We start from the raw sequence: 14,167 nt of genomic DNA, 5'->3' as shown, positions 1-14,167 counted from the left end.
TAGAGTAACGTGGCTTGAATTCTGCAGCGTCTCCTTTTAACTAAAGTAGACGAGCAAAAAAAAAAAAAAAATCTGAACTCTGCGTGACCTATCCCATGAGACACCCTGCAGACAGATCTGTTAATGTGAACACTACCACCTCCATGTAATAGATTCTGAGATGTGTACATGTTTATGTATAAAGAAACACTGGGAGCTGTTTATGTAAATATAATTACTTCCCACACATAGTTCCGATGTTGACAGTAAAAACTAAAAAATGCAAAATGAAAAAAAGATATTACATGAAAGTATTAAAATTAAGACATTTTTTTTCTTATATTAAGGTAATACAAGATGAAGAGACAGTCAAAATATACCTCAGTTGATAAAAATGGCTAAACACCACAGAATGACAACATGAAAAGAAAAACAACATGTCTTTTCAGTATCATTTTATCAGAAACAGAGCATGTTGCTGAAAATATTTAAAATATAAATGTTTTTCTCATGACAATGGGTCATTGGTCATGAGGTATTTGCAATAATCTCATAATTGACGGCATATTCAAACAAGACAACTGAAAAAACTTATTTGTTCAGTGTTTGCTTTCCCTTGTGAGAGAGAAAAAAAGGCATTGTGGCAAAGACCGCATTCAAAGAAAGGCATTATTTTTTGCTCTTCACTCCTTACAGTATTTTCTACATGACTAAACAAAGACAGACATAGTAGAGTTTGCAAAGACTAACATTAAGGCTCTGCATGTTGGGGGAAAAGAAAAATTGTTTTCGCATGTGTGACTGCAAATGCTTTAGTGCGTATTTGGAGAAAGGAAAACCAAATTGCTGACATAATGAAACAGAAGTTAAAATCTAAATTTGGACTATTAAAAATGCACCCCAGGGCTCCACCTGCTGGATTTGTATTTTTTGTGATAGATTTATTTGCTGCTAGAGGCCAGAGTCTGTCCCACCCAGAAATCCCATCCATCACGCCGATCTATTTTACTTATGGTGTTAGCGTTATAATGACGCTATCATTGGTTTCAGCTGTCATCCAGGTGATATCTGAGGTGAATTTAGAGTATTTCAAGGTGAATTCTGAATAAATATTATTACCAGGGAACGGTTTTATTTCATTCTCTTATAAGCAGCACACACATAACACACTTGTCCAAATACTCATAAAAGAAAAAGACAGGGAAAATAAAATAAAAAAGAAAACAAACACAAACAAACAGATTAAATACAACATTAGACCTGAAGAGACAAAACATATAAAAAGGAATGAAATGAAATAAACTGACTGTCATTTAACACAAACAAGGTGTTAAATTCCATCATGCCACAGGATAAGAACACTAAAATTAACATAACTTTTGAAATTTGTGTTATGGACATTTGATTATTGTACACACTAATATTACTATGATATGTACTGCATCTTCAAAGACTGCAGCAATAGCTCCCAACATTTTTGGCTTGTGACCCATGTTGTCGCCCCTTGTCGTGTTTCAAATGTATGTGAGTTGTGACATTTCCCCTCGAAACGTCTCCGATGGTTTCCTTCAAATAACCGTTCAAGGTAAAACTCACCCGCATTTGGCAAAAAACAAAGATTAGAGAAAATAGACAGGGTATTAGTACCTGGTTTTTTTTTTTCTTCTGTCGTCTCCCATCAATCATCTCACAACCCCTCCGATTTATCTTGTGACCCTGTGGAGGGGCCTGACACCTAGGTTGGAAACCACTGAGCAGGACTACTTAGCAGTGTATAAAGTTGTTAAAACTAACTCCACCTGGAGCAGCTACAACAGTAACGTGCTGATTATGCACAGGTGCATCAGCATTAACAATCTAATGATGTCATAGATAATAATATATAAGTCACAGGGGCTTTTTTTCTATGTAAGCAGTACTTTTACCTTTGAGACTTTAAGTGCATTTTACTAACAATAACAATACTGTATCTGGATCAGCCTCTTCACCAAGCCCCGCCCACACCCCCGGAACAGGAAGTACCTGCGCGTTGCTGCCGACGTAGCCGCTGTCCAAAGCGACGATGGCGTCCACAGATCAGTCCCTCCTGGACCTAACGGATAAAGAAACCCGCGAGAAACTGTCGCTATGGGATCGCCGCACCGATGCCATGGCTCCGCTCACGGAGAAACAAATGGACTCTGTCCTGGAGATCCGAGCCGCAGGCGAAACCCTCTCTGTGCCCTCAGAGGTGAGCTGTGACTCCGGAGTTAGCTAGCTAGCTAACAGGGTTGCTAATTTACTTTTCAAACGCAAGTGAGTTGAGCTAAACCCTGAGACTGCCTCGGTACGAACTCGGTTCACTTCTCTGCTATGTTAACATTATATCAAAGTTAATATATAACGGAATAATTACTTGTAGGAGGACCAGCGGGCTTGCACTTGCACTTGTGCACCGCCACGTCAAGCCATTCAGCTAGCTTCATATGCAGGCTTGCTGAGTCTGTTTAGAAACAAGGAGCCCTGTTCTGTTTTGCAGCTTCCCATTGAGGACTTGTGCAGCCTTTCGTCCCGGTCCTTGCAGTCCCCGTTCACAGCAACTGTGCCCGCCTCAACAGAGGACGTCCTGCTCAAGGGTTTCCAGATGCTTGATATGGAGAATGATAGGATAGAAACTGCACAGCAGGTGACTTGTCTTTGTCAGCAGTAAACAGTGCAGTAGGCAGTCAGACTTACTGAGCCTTAATAAGATGCATGGTTGTGATATAACGCCGTTTTGTGTTGCAGTTTTTTGCCTGGTTTGCCAAGTTACAGGCAAACATGGACCTGGATGAGAGCGCAAAATACAGGTACTTAAATTTTAAAGTGCTTCATCCTAGGTGGTGGTGTCATACTGTTTGTAACAGAGTAAGGTTTCTTGAAAGGGTAAATCAGAAACAAACTACTCAGCCAAGACAATGAGGTGTTATTTACCGCGTATAGCAACATTTCATGACAATTTAACCCCCACTCACCCATAGACAGTAAAAACACACACCCACTCCACACATTATACAGAAATTAGCCTGGATTCAGACCTCTGAATCGCTGCCCACATCTCAGATTTGTTCTGTGATTATCGGGCCAGCTAGACATAAACTACAGACACAAACCTGCACGGACGAACACATACAGTAACTTATCATATGCCTGAGACAATGGAAAAGTTTGAGGTTTGTGTTTGGATGTCGACAGAGTTTTGACAGATCTCAGCCCATCTTGCAGAGTGTTCCACAGAGTAGGATCAAAGTAACTAAAAGTATAAGGCAGAAATCCATTGCTTCCCTGCTCTGCATGGGCTAAACTTTCTTTCTTGAACACACCCTCAAATAATCACATCACAGCAGGTGTTTGGTCGTTGACAGCTGATGGAATACAACTGCAATGATAACCCTGTTTTTATTATACAGTAACAAGTGCTTTCAAGCTCATCTTGAAAGTTCCAGACCATAGGGAACAGTACATCAAGTTTCTGCTCAGTGTCAAAATGTCCTGAAACTGCTATGCAAACCAGTAGGTAGCTTCAATGCAATATTTTGTCAAAGTAAACAGATAATATGTCAGCTTTTCCCCCCAGGAAAACCAGAGATGATCTAAACTGCTACCAGGAACAATGTGATGCTATTCTGAAAGATGTCAGTTTGGCTCTGGAGCACTTGGACTCCCTCCAGAAACAGTACCTATTTGTGTCCAATAAGACTGGTACCCTACATGAAGCTTGTGAACAACTCCTAAAAGAACAGGTAAGATCACTGCTGTCCTTTCTCTCCTTAAATCCAGCTATATTGTTATAATAAGGGGATTGCTGAGACCTGATCAGTGGAAATTGTAATGTCATCTAATGTATTTTTCTTATAGTCCAGGAAAGACAGAGCATTTAGCATTTGTAAACATGAATGCACCTCCCAAACCCAGAAACTGTAGAAATTGCTAAAATGTCTGTATGGCCTAAACTCAGGAGCTTTTCTGAGTTGGGAAATTGTATAAAAACAACTGTGGTAAAAGCCAAAGGAGTCATTGGACATGACTGGAAATAACCATACGCTGTCTAGTTCAGAACATCATGACATAAATAAAAACTTGTCTGAAAATAAAATTGCTACAAAGCATTCTGCGGTCTGCTGTTTGTTCTCTCTGTGGCGTGTATAATACCTTGTTGACGTTGCAGCTTTCATCCTTTGTTTTTTCTTGAATTTTTTCCCACTCTTGCTCATGCTTACAAATTTATATAGACTGGACCATCCGAGTAAGTTGAACTGAACCGAAATTAAACTTTCATGCCATATTGTGTCAACTGTGGTTTGTTGTTCTCTCTCTTTGCAGTCAGAGCTTGTTGACCTGGCAGAGAGCATACAGCAGAAACTGTCATATTTTAATGAGTTAGAAAACATCAACACGGTAGGCTGGATTTTTTTTTTTTTTTTTAGTCCACATCTTGAAACATTTGTTAACTACATCTATGCATTTTAAATGATGTGTCAGTTAATTTCTTAATTATTTATAAGCCTAATTATTATTATGAATCAGCGGTGATGTCCCAGATTTAAAACATTATTCTAAACAACTTTGATGTCAGCTACATTTCTAATGTAATTCTTTCTAAGGATCTTTTTAAAAATTTACCTACTCAATAGGACATGAAAATTTTATCTAACCTCACCTGCACATAAATATAAATATAAATATGGAAACAAAATCTTTAATGCAGCCTGGCCTAAAATTACACACAACACACCTCTTGGAGTGGGGACTTTGCCAAATGAAAAAAAGTTTTGATCATAAAGACCAAGAGCTGGAGCATTATAGATGTTTTTGTTTGGAATTACTTCAAACCTAACTTTTTCTTTGTCTTTGCAGAAACTGAATTCACCGACCTTGTCTGTAAATAGCGAAGGCTTCATACCAATGCTGTCAAAACTGGATGACTGCATTGAGTACGTTTCTTCACATGTAAGTAGCTTGCACTCTTTACAAAATGTCACTTCTGTCTGTGCAGATCTCATTTTATTACCAGTGTTTGAATAATTTTACGCTAGATCATGTTTTTATGCAGTAAATGTGTTTGAATTCCTTCTGCGTAATTTTACATATTTATATCTACTTTCCTACAAGGAGTTTTGTGTTTTTTTTGTAAATCTTTTTCAGTGTTAAATTCTGACCAAGACGAATGACAATATACTGTTGACTTGTTATGACTGCAAGAATGTGCTATCCTTGTCATATAATCTATGCATGAGAGTATATGGTGTGTGACCACAATTAAAGCTGTCTAACACTTATTTCTATTGATTGCAGCCAAATTTCAAGGACTATCCGGTTTATTTGGCCAAATTTAAACAATGTCTTTCTAAAGCTATGCACTTCATGAAGATCCACATTGTAAACACTATGCAGAATCTTACAAGCCAGTTAACGAAAAGGGTAAGAAAAAGTCACATTTCCTCCTTCACAGGCAAAAAAAAACTCTGTATAGAGGCATAGATACTGTAAGTACCTAGTTCATTTTCAGTACTAGATTTTTTTTCTTATTTTTTTTTTGTACCCCCCAGGATCCAATGGGCTTGACCAACGCAGACAATGCTTTTACACTTTACTACGTTAAGTTTAGAGCAGCTTCACCTAAAGTTAGAGTGAGTATGTGTTTTTTTTTTTTTATGACCCATGGAATTATGCAGCACATCATCTGCATAGATAATTCTCTGTAATAAAATTACATTTTCATTGACATTTTTTTTTTCTTTCAGTCTCTAATTGAACAGATAGAACAGCGGGCAGAGAAAATTCCAGAGTGAGTATTGGCATTTCAGCGTTCCTGTTGTTTTTTTATCCACAGGTCTTGTGCTAAATTAACTCATCCCTCCTTTTACTGATGTGAGCAGATATCATCAGCTCCTAGATGAAATCCACCAGTGCTACCTTGACCAGAGAGAGCAGCTCCTCAGTCCCAGCATTACATCCACCATTACTGACCTGACCAACCAAAACAGCAAAGACCACTGTGCTCTGGTAATGCATGGCTAGTTCAAAGCAGGAACTGCCCTTTAGATATTGTAAAGTGACATTTGCGCTTGCAATGAATGCCCAGTATGGATCCTCTGGGAAATTTACTGGAGTGCTTGGTACAGACACAAAGCTGTGCACATGATAAATGAGCATAACCTGAGATTGTGTACAGCAGGCATCCAAAACTTACGGCTGTTTTGTTCACAAGTGAATTGTTGCGTAGAGACTCAGTCAGTGTTGTTCGTACACCCTCAGTAATCCCTCATCTATAACACTGGGATTTATTGTGCTGTGTTCCTCCTGGTGGAGAAAACATAACTGACCTAATTAATCAAAAAATACTTTTATTCTAATGTAATACTTCAGACAAACCAGATTAAATTTTGGCAGTTGGATAGACGATGTATTTTGTCCTTTTTTCTTTTAATGAAACTTGAAAGGTAATGCATCTTGTTAATGATTGTTGTAATCGGTGCCCAACTCATTTATGTTGGAGGATGTGTTTGCATGTTTGAAATGGAGCCAAAGCAAAGTATTAGTGGGGACTGCAGAGGGTGATCATGATGTGTATTTCTACAGGTTCGCAGTGGCTGTGCCTTTATGGTTCACGTTTGCCAGGATGAACACCAGCTGTACAATGAGTTCTTCTCTAAACCTACACCTAAACTGGAGTGAGTAGCACCTGTCTCACTGGTAACATGATCACTGAACGCACACAGAAAGCCATTGTCTTGTATGTATTTGTTTAAGGTGTGACGCTTTAAAACGCATGATGGCCATTTCAGCTTGATGTGTTTAGAGTTTGAAATACCGATTTACGCAGCACGGGTAGACAATTTGTATTATAATTGAAGAGCAAAAGTGTTTTTGCCTTTTTTTTTATTCATTACATCAATCTTTTATTCCTTACCTGGAATGAAACTCTGAACAGAAAGTGTAATTTTAGCCGTTTCTCGGCTGTACAAAGAAATGAAATGGTTTTTAATCTCTCAACAGCGAGCTGCTAGAGAAGTTATGTCTGTCTCTCTACGATGTCCTCCGGCCTCTAATCATCCACATCCTTCACCTGGAAACCCTGTCTGAGCTCTGCAGCATTCTCAAGAATGAGATGCTAGAAGATCATGTTCATAACAATGGTAGGTTACAGCTTTTGTTCTCTTGAAAGCTTCTCATATGTCACATGCAGTGTTTAGAATTGAGTCACCAGGTTGCAGCTGTGCCGGAGTTGTCGGGGCTTGCTACTGTACCAAATATATGTTGGGAAAACCTTTCACTTTCACTTTTGTTGTGCTACAAAATTATATTTGAAATAAAATTATTTGCACTTTTTCCCTGAAATTGACATTAAAAAAAAATTTTTTTTTTTACAACAATAAAGAAAGAAGACAAATATTTTTGCGAAATTTAATGAGCTATAAATAAATGAAATATAAGATCCTTAAAAGGATATCCCTTATCTCCTCAGTGCCTTATTTTTCCAAGTGAGAAATACTGAATTTAATGAAATTGTAGCAACAGGTTTTCCGCATAAATTACCATTCAGAATTCTGCCTTTTTTTTTTTTTTTTTGAAAACAATATAACAGAAAACATGACTTTTTCTAAATCTGAGACAGTGTGGAGTGGTTCACCCATAAATTACTTTGGTTCTAGGTCCCCAAGTTTTAAAGAAAAAGCACATTGTCATGGTCCTTAAATTTATCCAAAATTAAACAGGAGTGTCTTTAATGAAGTTTACCGTCCACTTAAGTGGGTTGGAATCTGAGAAGACAAACTCCAGTCAAGGTACACACAGGAAAAGCAAAGGAGCACAAGAGTTTTCTTTGAAACTTGAGGACTAGGATGTTTTCATGTCCACTGCCCTGTTTTTTTTTTTAAGCGCTCATTCAGTTCTCATCTCCGCGTTCTGATTTCTTATCATAAGCCCACCATATCAAACATCACTATACATGACTTCTGTGTGCCTTTATGCAGCTGCTCAGTTGGGGGCCTTTGATGCAGTAGTGAAGCAGATGCTGGAGGATGTCCAGGAGAGACTGGTATACAGGACTCATATTTACATCCAGACTGATATCACAGGCTACAACCCAGCTCCAGGGGATCTGGCCTATCCTGAGAAATTGGAGATGATGGAGGTGGGTCTTGTACGCTCAAAGGGATATCAGTTTTCCTTCTCTATATTTTCAGAAATAAAATGCCTAACGATTGTTTTCACTTCATCTTATACTCAACCAGCTTTACAAAACATGGATATAATTGAATATTTTCATAATTTATTAATGCATTTTTTAAATTTATGTATTTATTTTCTGAGCTATTGTTTACTTTATAATATGTCAAGAAATAGTTGGTTTTTAATAGTTTTCAAAATGCTGGTTATGCCTGACCACAGTGACAGAAAACAACAACAAATCCCATCCACAGATTTTAGTAGAAGAAACCGTGAATGATCAGCTCTTCTGCTGGGTAAATTACTTATCGATCATCAAAAATTAGTTGATTAATTTTTTTGTCTATCGAGTGTTTCAGCATTAAATGTAATCACATGAACTTGATTGCGGGCATATCTAATTTTGTTGGTTTCTTGAGCTTATTAATGTTGTAAAGGAAAAATAAACATGAAACGCTTTATTATCCAACATTTGAGTAAAATATTTCTAGTCTTGCAGACTATCTGCAGGTCCTTAAGTCTCAATGTTTTAATTTGAATGTAAAAGTACAGCCTTGGAAGGTCTTCGGTATTGTGAATGTCTGCACACGTTGAATGATTCTGGACTGATGTTTCAGTTCTCAATGTGTTGCATGTGAACTATTTCCTCAAGATCAAATTTACCTGATAGTGCAGGTATATGCTCTGATATTTCTTTAGATGTTTGGCTGTCTTTTTGTCTTTCATCAAATTTTTTTTTTTGTAAGTTTAAATTCATGTCAAGTTTTGTTACACCTGTAGACACCCTATTCACACAAAGAAAAAAAAGTGACTGTCCAACATTTAACACTTTTTATCTACAGCTCCTTAAAAAGTCGTAAATATTTTAAGTTGAATTATGCAAATTAAAGACCTTGGAAGGTCTTTTGGCTTGTGAATGTCTGCAAATGTTGTTAAACATGCCCTTGACTCTAACCTGTATTTAATGGCTCTTAAATGTGCTACATCTAGACTATTTTCTTAATATCAAATCTCCCTGATTCCTTAGATATGTCTTTAGATGTTTATCTCACTTTCTTTCTTGCTACACTCATTTTGCAAGATGAATTTTATTTTCTGTTAATTTGTTCGTTAGGTAATTTACCTGTAGGCTTCCTGTTGAAGCAAAAATGGAAAAACACGTTCAATCTGCTACATCTTGCCTTTGATTTCTTGTAATCAATAGAGAATTGCTCAGAGCTTGAAGGAGGAGCAGATGAAGCAGATGTCACAGGAGGCAATGTTTTCTGATGTACAGCTTGAGGATCCTGACGGTAGAAGAAACAGTAATGCTGGTCTGTCTTTCCAGATTGTGACACTTGTTTTTTTTTTTAATCAACTTTTGGTGTTACTGTCATTTGCCTGATGGCTCTTCCTCCTTTGTACAATGAATACAGGGAATGTGGAAGCATCACGCCTACAGACATCCATCTCTCCTGCTGATCTGCACGGCATGTGGTACCCTACTGTCAGACGAACGCTGGTTTGTCTGTCCAAGCTCTATAGATGTATAGATGTGAGTCTAAAATAATTAGTTTTTACTAATGTAGAGGGCCCCCATGCTAAAACATGGCAGGATGTGTAGTATATGTAGTTTTTCCACTTTGCATTTCTTATTCATGTGTTTCTTACTGTGACTTGGTCTTTTTCCAGAGAGCAGTCTTCCAGGGTTTATCTCAAGAAGCCTTATCTGCCTGCATCCAGTCCCTTCTTAAAGCTTCTGATATCATCCTTAAAAACAAGGTTAGTACAAATTGTTAAGAGTAGAGTATGGTTTTGTATTTTTACTGAACTTTTAGGATTTTTATTATTATCAAAATATCTTGATAAGTATCTTTCTTTTGACATAGTAAGATCAATTCCCTCCTCGATAAGATGTGTTCGGTTTTATTCAAATTCCTTCAGGCTACAGCAACCTCAACTAAAGCAGCTGGGATGTCATTTAAAGTTTATTTTCATAGGTGCTTTATTATGCCCTACAGTGTGTTCAGCAGACCATCCTTTATTTATGGGTTTCTCTCACCTTCAATTTTGCTGTCAATATCTGTGCTAACTGGCGCGTTTCAACCTAACACTTCAAATTAAAGCAGCAGCATCAATCTCAAAGGATGTGTTCCCACTCCACGTTGATGATGTCTTTTTCCAATGTTTTAGTCGCTAGCTGAGCAATAAATGGTTTCAGCTGCCTTTTTTGTGACCATAATATGTCCCTTTCCAGCTACAGTCAATCAGCAGTTATTAATTAGACATGTTCTTTTATCGTCTCTGAGCCTGTGCTTTTCATGTTCTCTGTAGCTCGGATAGTCAGCAGATGCCCTTTTGTTTTGGCAGCCTGCAGTGTGGACTTAACAGTGTGCTATCCCTTTCTGTAGACACAAATAGATGGGCAACTTTTCCTGATCAAGCACCTGCTGATAATGCGTGAACAGATTGCCCCATTTCACACCGATTTTGCCATCAAGGAAATCTCACTGGACCTGAAGAAAACGCGAGGTAAGATAATTAAAGGTGGAGGGAACATTGGTGTTCAGCTCCATAAAGCCAGTCATTACATTCTCATGCTCATTAAGCAACTTGTGCCTATCACATGCACCAGTGGCAACAATTAATGTGGAAATCACAGTGTAATCCAACACCACAATGTATATTAACTGAATGCTCACAGGGCAGATTTGCTCCTCCTATCGCCCTCGTCCCAGTGAAGGTCATATTAAATTTGTAGCACTAGAGGGCACTCTAATTCTTCATCAGCCCAGATATAATCTCTGCTTTGTGTTAAGATGCTGCCTTCAAAATCCTGAACCCTAAGGCTGTTCCTAAATTCTTCCGACTTAACAGTCACAACGCCATACTCGAATTCCTGTTGGAGGTAGTATTTTTATTCCTTTTTTTGCCTTTTTTTTTATTTTTATTAAAAATACCATACACTTTATACACTTTGATAGCAACCTGCCTTAGGGAAATGTCACTTGATAGTGCTAAACCCCTTTTCTCTGTGGCCCCCAGGGAACACCAGAGATAAAGGAGCACTACATTGACTCTAAGAAGGATGTGGACCGACACCTGAAGTTCAGCTGTGAGCAGTTCATCCAGCAGCAGACTCAGATCTTTGTGGGAAACCTTGAGGAGTTTCTCACCAAGGTAACTGTTAGAGCGAAAGCAGACTTGGCCTCAGGCACTGACGTGTCATTCTGACCTTCATTTTTTCAGCTTTTAGCTTTAAAAACCTTAAATCTAAAAAGCCATTTGCTTACTTACTGATCAATGACAGTCTCCGTATTTTCCTGACAACTGAAGATAAAATGGCTGTTTTTCATCTAGGATATCTCTCTTGCTAGGTATTTGTGTATATGCATGTGTTTTGATAGTTAATTGTGTTCTGTATTCTTTATGTGTAGTAATTCTGCTGAAAAAAATGTCTTTATTTCTACGCACCCCACACTGAGTTTTCTGTCAGTTTTTATGTCAGTACTACTCTTTGTATTACAGCCAAGAGGCAGCGCAGCCTCTTGTGTGTCTTTCCATTGATTATTATATGCACTGAACTAGCACAAATTAAGCCTTTTCAAATTGTAACGTTTTGTTTTGACTGTGGCTGCACTCAGGTTGCAGCTCTTAAAACTATGGCTATCCAAGGTGGTCCCACGTACAGTCTGTCTCAGCAACCTTGGGCACAGCCAGGTAAGACTTGTCTCGGGGAAACGCCATGAGCATCATACTGTAATTCATCAAAACCTGTATAGCATATACTAGAGGACAATGGTTTTTTTGGGTTTTTTTTTTTTTTTTTAAACTCTGTCCTGTTTTTTTCTCTTTTCAGCAAAGATCAACGATATAGTGATGGCTACCTACCGTGTGATGAAGAGCAAGCTGCCAAGCACTTTACAGAGCATGTCCTTGTACTTAGCCAATAGAGACACAGAGTTCATCCTTTTCAAGCCTGTCCGGGTATGTGGCGGAAACGCAAGGGTGTAGCATGTACCGCATGAGTCAGTTTCTTTTCAAGTCATTGTTAAAGCATGTGTTTGCATGGTCCAATCACTATTTTTACAATAATATGAATTAGAGGTTATTTTCATGTATCACTGAAGAGGTTAACTCACAGCTAGAAAAGCATTTTTATTTCTCTCTCATCATAGATATCGTAATTATAGGCCTATTATACTGAGGTGTTGGCTTATGTTACCATTTAAACAAACCTTTCACATTACTAGAAATCATTCATGACATATGTTTATTCATAAGTGAGTGTTAGTCACTGTAGTAAAAGGCTTGTCAATCAATTTTGGAGAAATATAGATAACAATTCTGTGTTTGAATTACCCTCTTGGGGTAAACCTTTTGTTTAAACTGGGCTCGGAGATTGTGCGTTTAGCAATAAATTTGTCATCATGATTGAACTCTAACAGAGAAATCTTTGTCCTGGCTGTGTATGGTTCATCAAGGTGCCAGGTGAAGCTGAATGAGAGAGAAACGAAATTCTCCTGTTGACATGGAAACAAGATAGTTAGGGAACGTAGGCCAGAAGGAAATGTGGTATGAATTTCCCTCCAGCACTCAGTAACAGGATGGCTTTTCCCACAGAATAACATCCAGCAGGTATTCCAAAGACTGCTTGCCTTGCTTCAGGAGGAATACAATGGAGAAGACCTTCAAATCATCGCATGTCCATCTATGGAACAGGTACAGTACTGTGGGATTAGCACAGCCCAAAGCCCACCTGACATAGTTTTAAAATACCGCTGCAACATCCAAAACTGCTGGGAACACCTTCATTGGGGAAACTTTACATAGTGTATGACAGCTAAATCATGGTGAGCACTCATCCTTTTTTATGGCTCTCTTTCAGATTAACCTATTGCTGTCTGTGAATAAGTAATGCCGCCCAGGTCCAGTGTGGCGATGCTGGCAAACGCACTCTGGATAGCAATGTTGTCCTTCAACTCCAGCCACCGGGAGTCATGAACTGCACCTTACCTGCAAGCTGTACTGGGAACGCTGAACAAAAAAAACAAAACAAAAAAAATCCTGTACAAGGCCAAAGATTCTCTGATGGAGGCTCAAGAAGCTACAAGTATGAAGCGGCTCAGGTATTCATCTTGAAGTCCATAACACACTGGGAAGTGAAGGGTATTATTTTGGGTACTGAGCTGATTATTTTGTGTGACTAAAATTGAAGCTGATGTTGTGGTTAGGGTTGTTTTCATGTAGGAGAAATCCATTTTGACAAGGGTGGGTTTGGATCACAGTTGCATCTCTCTATCCAAGAGTGTTCTGACAAGGACACTTTGGGTGGGCAAAAAAGACACTAAAGGGTTGCTCATTAGCCAGGTAGCTAAAGGCCAGTAAGGGGGCTTGCATTCAGATGCCTGGATTCCCTTGTTGGGTTTGCAAAATATTTTATTCCACTATTTTAAATCGGAAAAGTCTTTGTAACGCATTCAGTAAACCTCTATGATGGCCTGAAGTGCTACAGGATGCTCAGGTCCAACAGGTTTTCCGCTCTGATCATAGCAAAATCCCCACAGCTGTTTTATCCCTGTCAGATGTTTTCTTAAAGATTCTTCCACCTTCTTCTTGTGAATGTTTTTGTTATTCTGTTGCAAATATGTAAAAAAGACAAAAAGAAAAAAGACTTACGTTTTATACTTTTTCCATTTATAACTAGGTTGATTAAAACTAATATACTTTTACTCTGGCAAAATAATGGACTGTTGACTGGCAGTTTTGCACTGTATATGATTTATGGATATCTTTCTTAGAGGTCCTCACAGAATAACAAAGGTAACAGGACACTGTCAATTTAACATTTGCTTTGCTGTGTCCCATGTAAAATGATGTGTACAGTTAAAACTATTTATGAACATTCTAATTAAAAAAAAAAAAAAAAAAAGATTAATGATCTTTGGTTTTATTTGTAAAAAGCACATTGTCATTGAATTCAAATTCAGGGAACATTAAGAGTCGCTTCACATAAATG

At 38.2% G+C, this 14,167-nt stretch overlaps 1 protein-coding gene across 1 annotated transcript; it reads left to right on the top strand.

Moving 5' to 3' along the window:
* Positions 1 to 1,980: 1,980 nt before the first annotated feature.
* On the top strand, positions 1,981 to 13,761 carry cog3 (component of oligomeric golgi complex 3). The gene is made up of 23 exons (XM_040149354.1): positions 1,981 to 2,209; positions 2,498 to 2,644; positions 2,746 to 2,807; positions 3,575 to 3,740; positions 4,321 to 4,395; positions 4,855 to 4,947; positions 5,293 to 5,418; positions 5,547 to 5,627; positions 5,742 to 5,785; positions 5,877 to 6,003; positions 6,580 to 6,671; positions 6,997 to 7,136; positions 7,974 to 8,134; positions 9,374 to 9,482; positions 9,585 to 9,703; positions 9,841 to 9,930; positions 10,560 to 10,680; positions 10,968 to 11,056; positions 11,194 to 11,328; positions 11,793 to 11,868; positions 12,008 to 12,135; positions 12,772 to 12,870; positions 13,037 to 13,761. Exons 1-23 carry the CDS (start codon positions 2,042 to 2,044, stop codon positions 13,064 to 13,066), a joined length of 2,478 nt encoding a protein of 825 aa, XP_040005288.1. The 5' UTR covers positions 1,981 to 2,041; the 3' UTR covers positions 13,067 to 13,761.
* Positions 13,762 to 14,167: the final 406 nt, after the last annotated feature.

Source organism: Xiphias gladius, chromosome 16 (genome assembly GCF_016859285.1).
Source record: "Xiphias gladius isolate SHS-SW01 ecotype Sanya breed wild chromosome 16, ASM1685928v1, whole genome shotgun sequence".
Taxonomy (NCBI): domain Eukaryota; kingdom Metazoa; phylum Chordata; class Actinopteri; order Istiophoriformes; family Xiphiidae; genus Xiphias; species Xiphias gladius.
The sequence above is the reverse complement of the archived record's forward strand: the minus strand, read 5'-3'. Positions and strand labels throughout refer to the sequence as shown.

Coding starts and splice junctions, on each gene's coding strand:
- cog3 (XM_040149354.1), top strand. CDS start 2,042: ATGGCGTCCACAGATCAGTCCCTCCTGGACCTAACGGATAAAGAAACC. Junction 5,628..5,741: donor CAGCTTCACCTAAAGTTAGA/GTGAGTATGTGT, acceptor TTTTTCTTTCAG/TCTCTAATTGAACAGATAGA. Junction 11,057..11,193: donor TACTCGAATTCCTGTTGGAG/GTAGTATTTTTA, acceptor TGTGGCCCCCAG/GGAACACCAGAGATAAAGGA.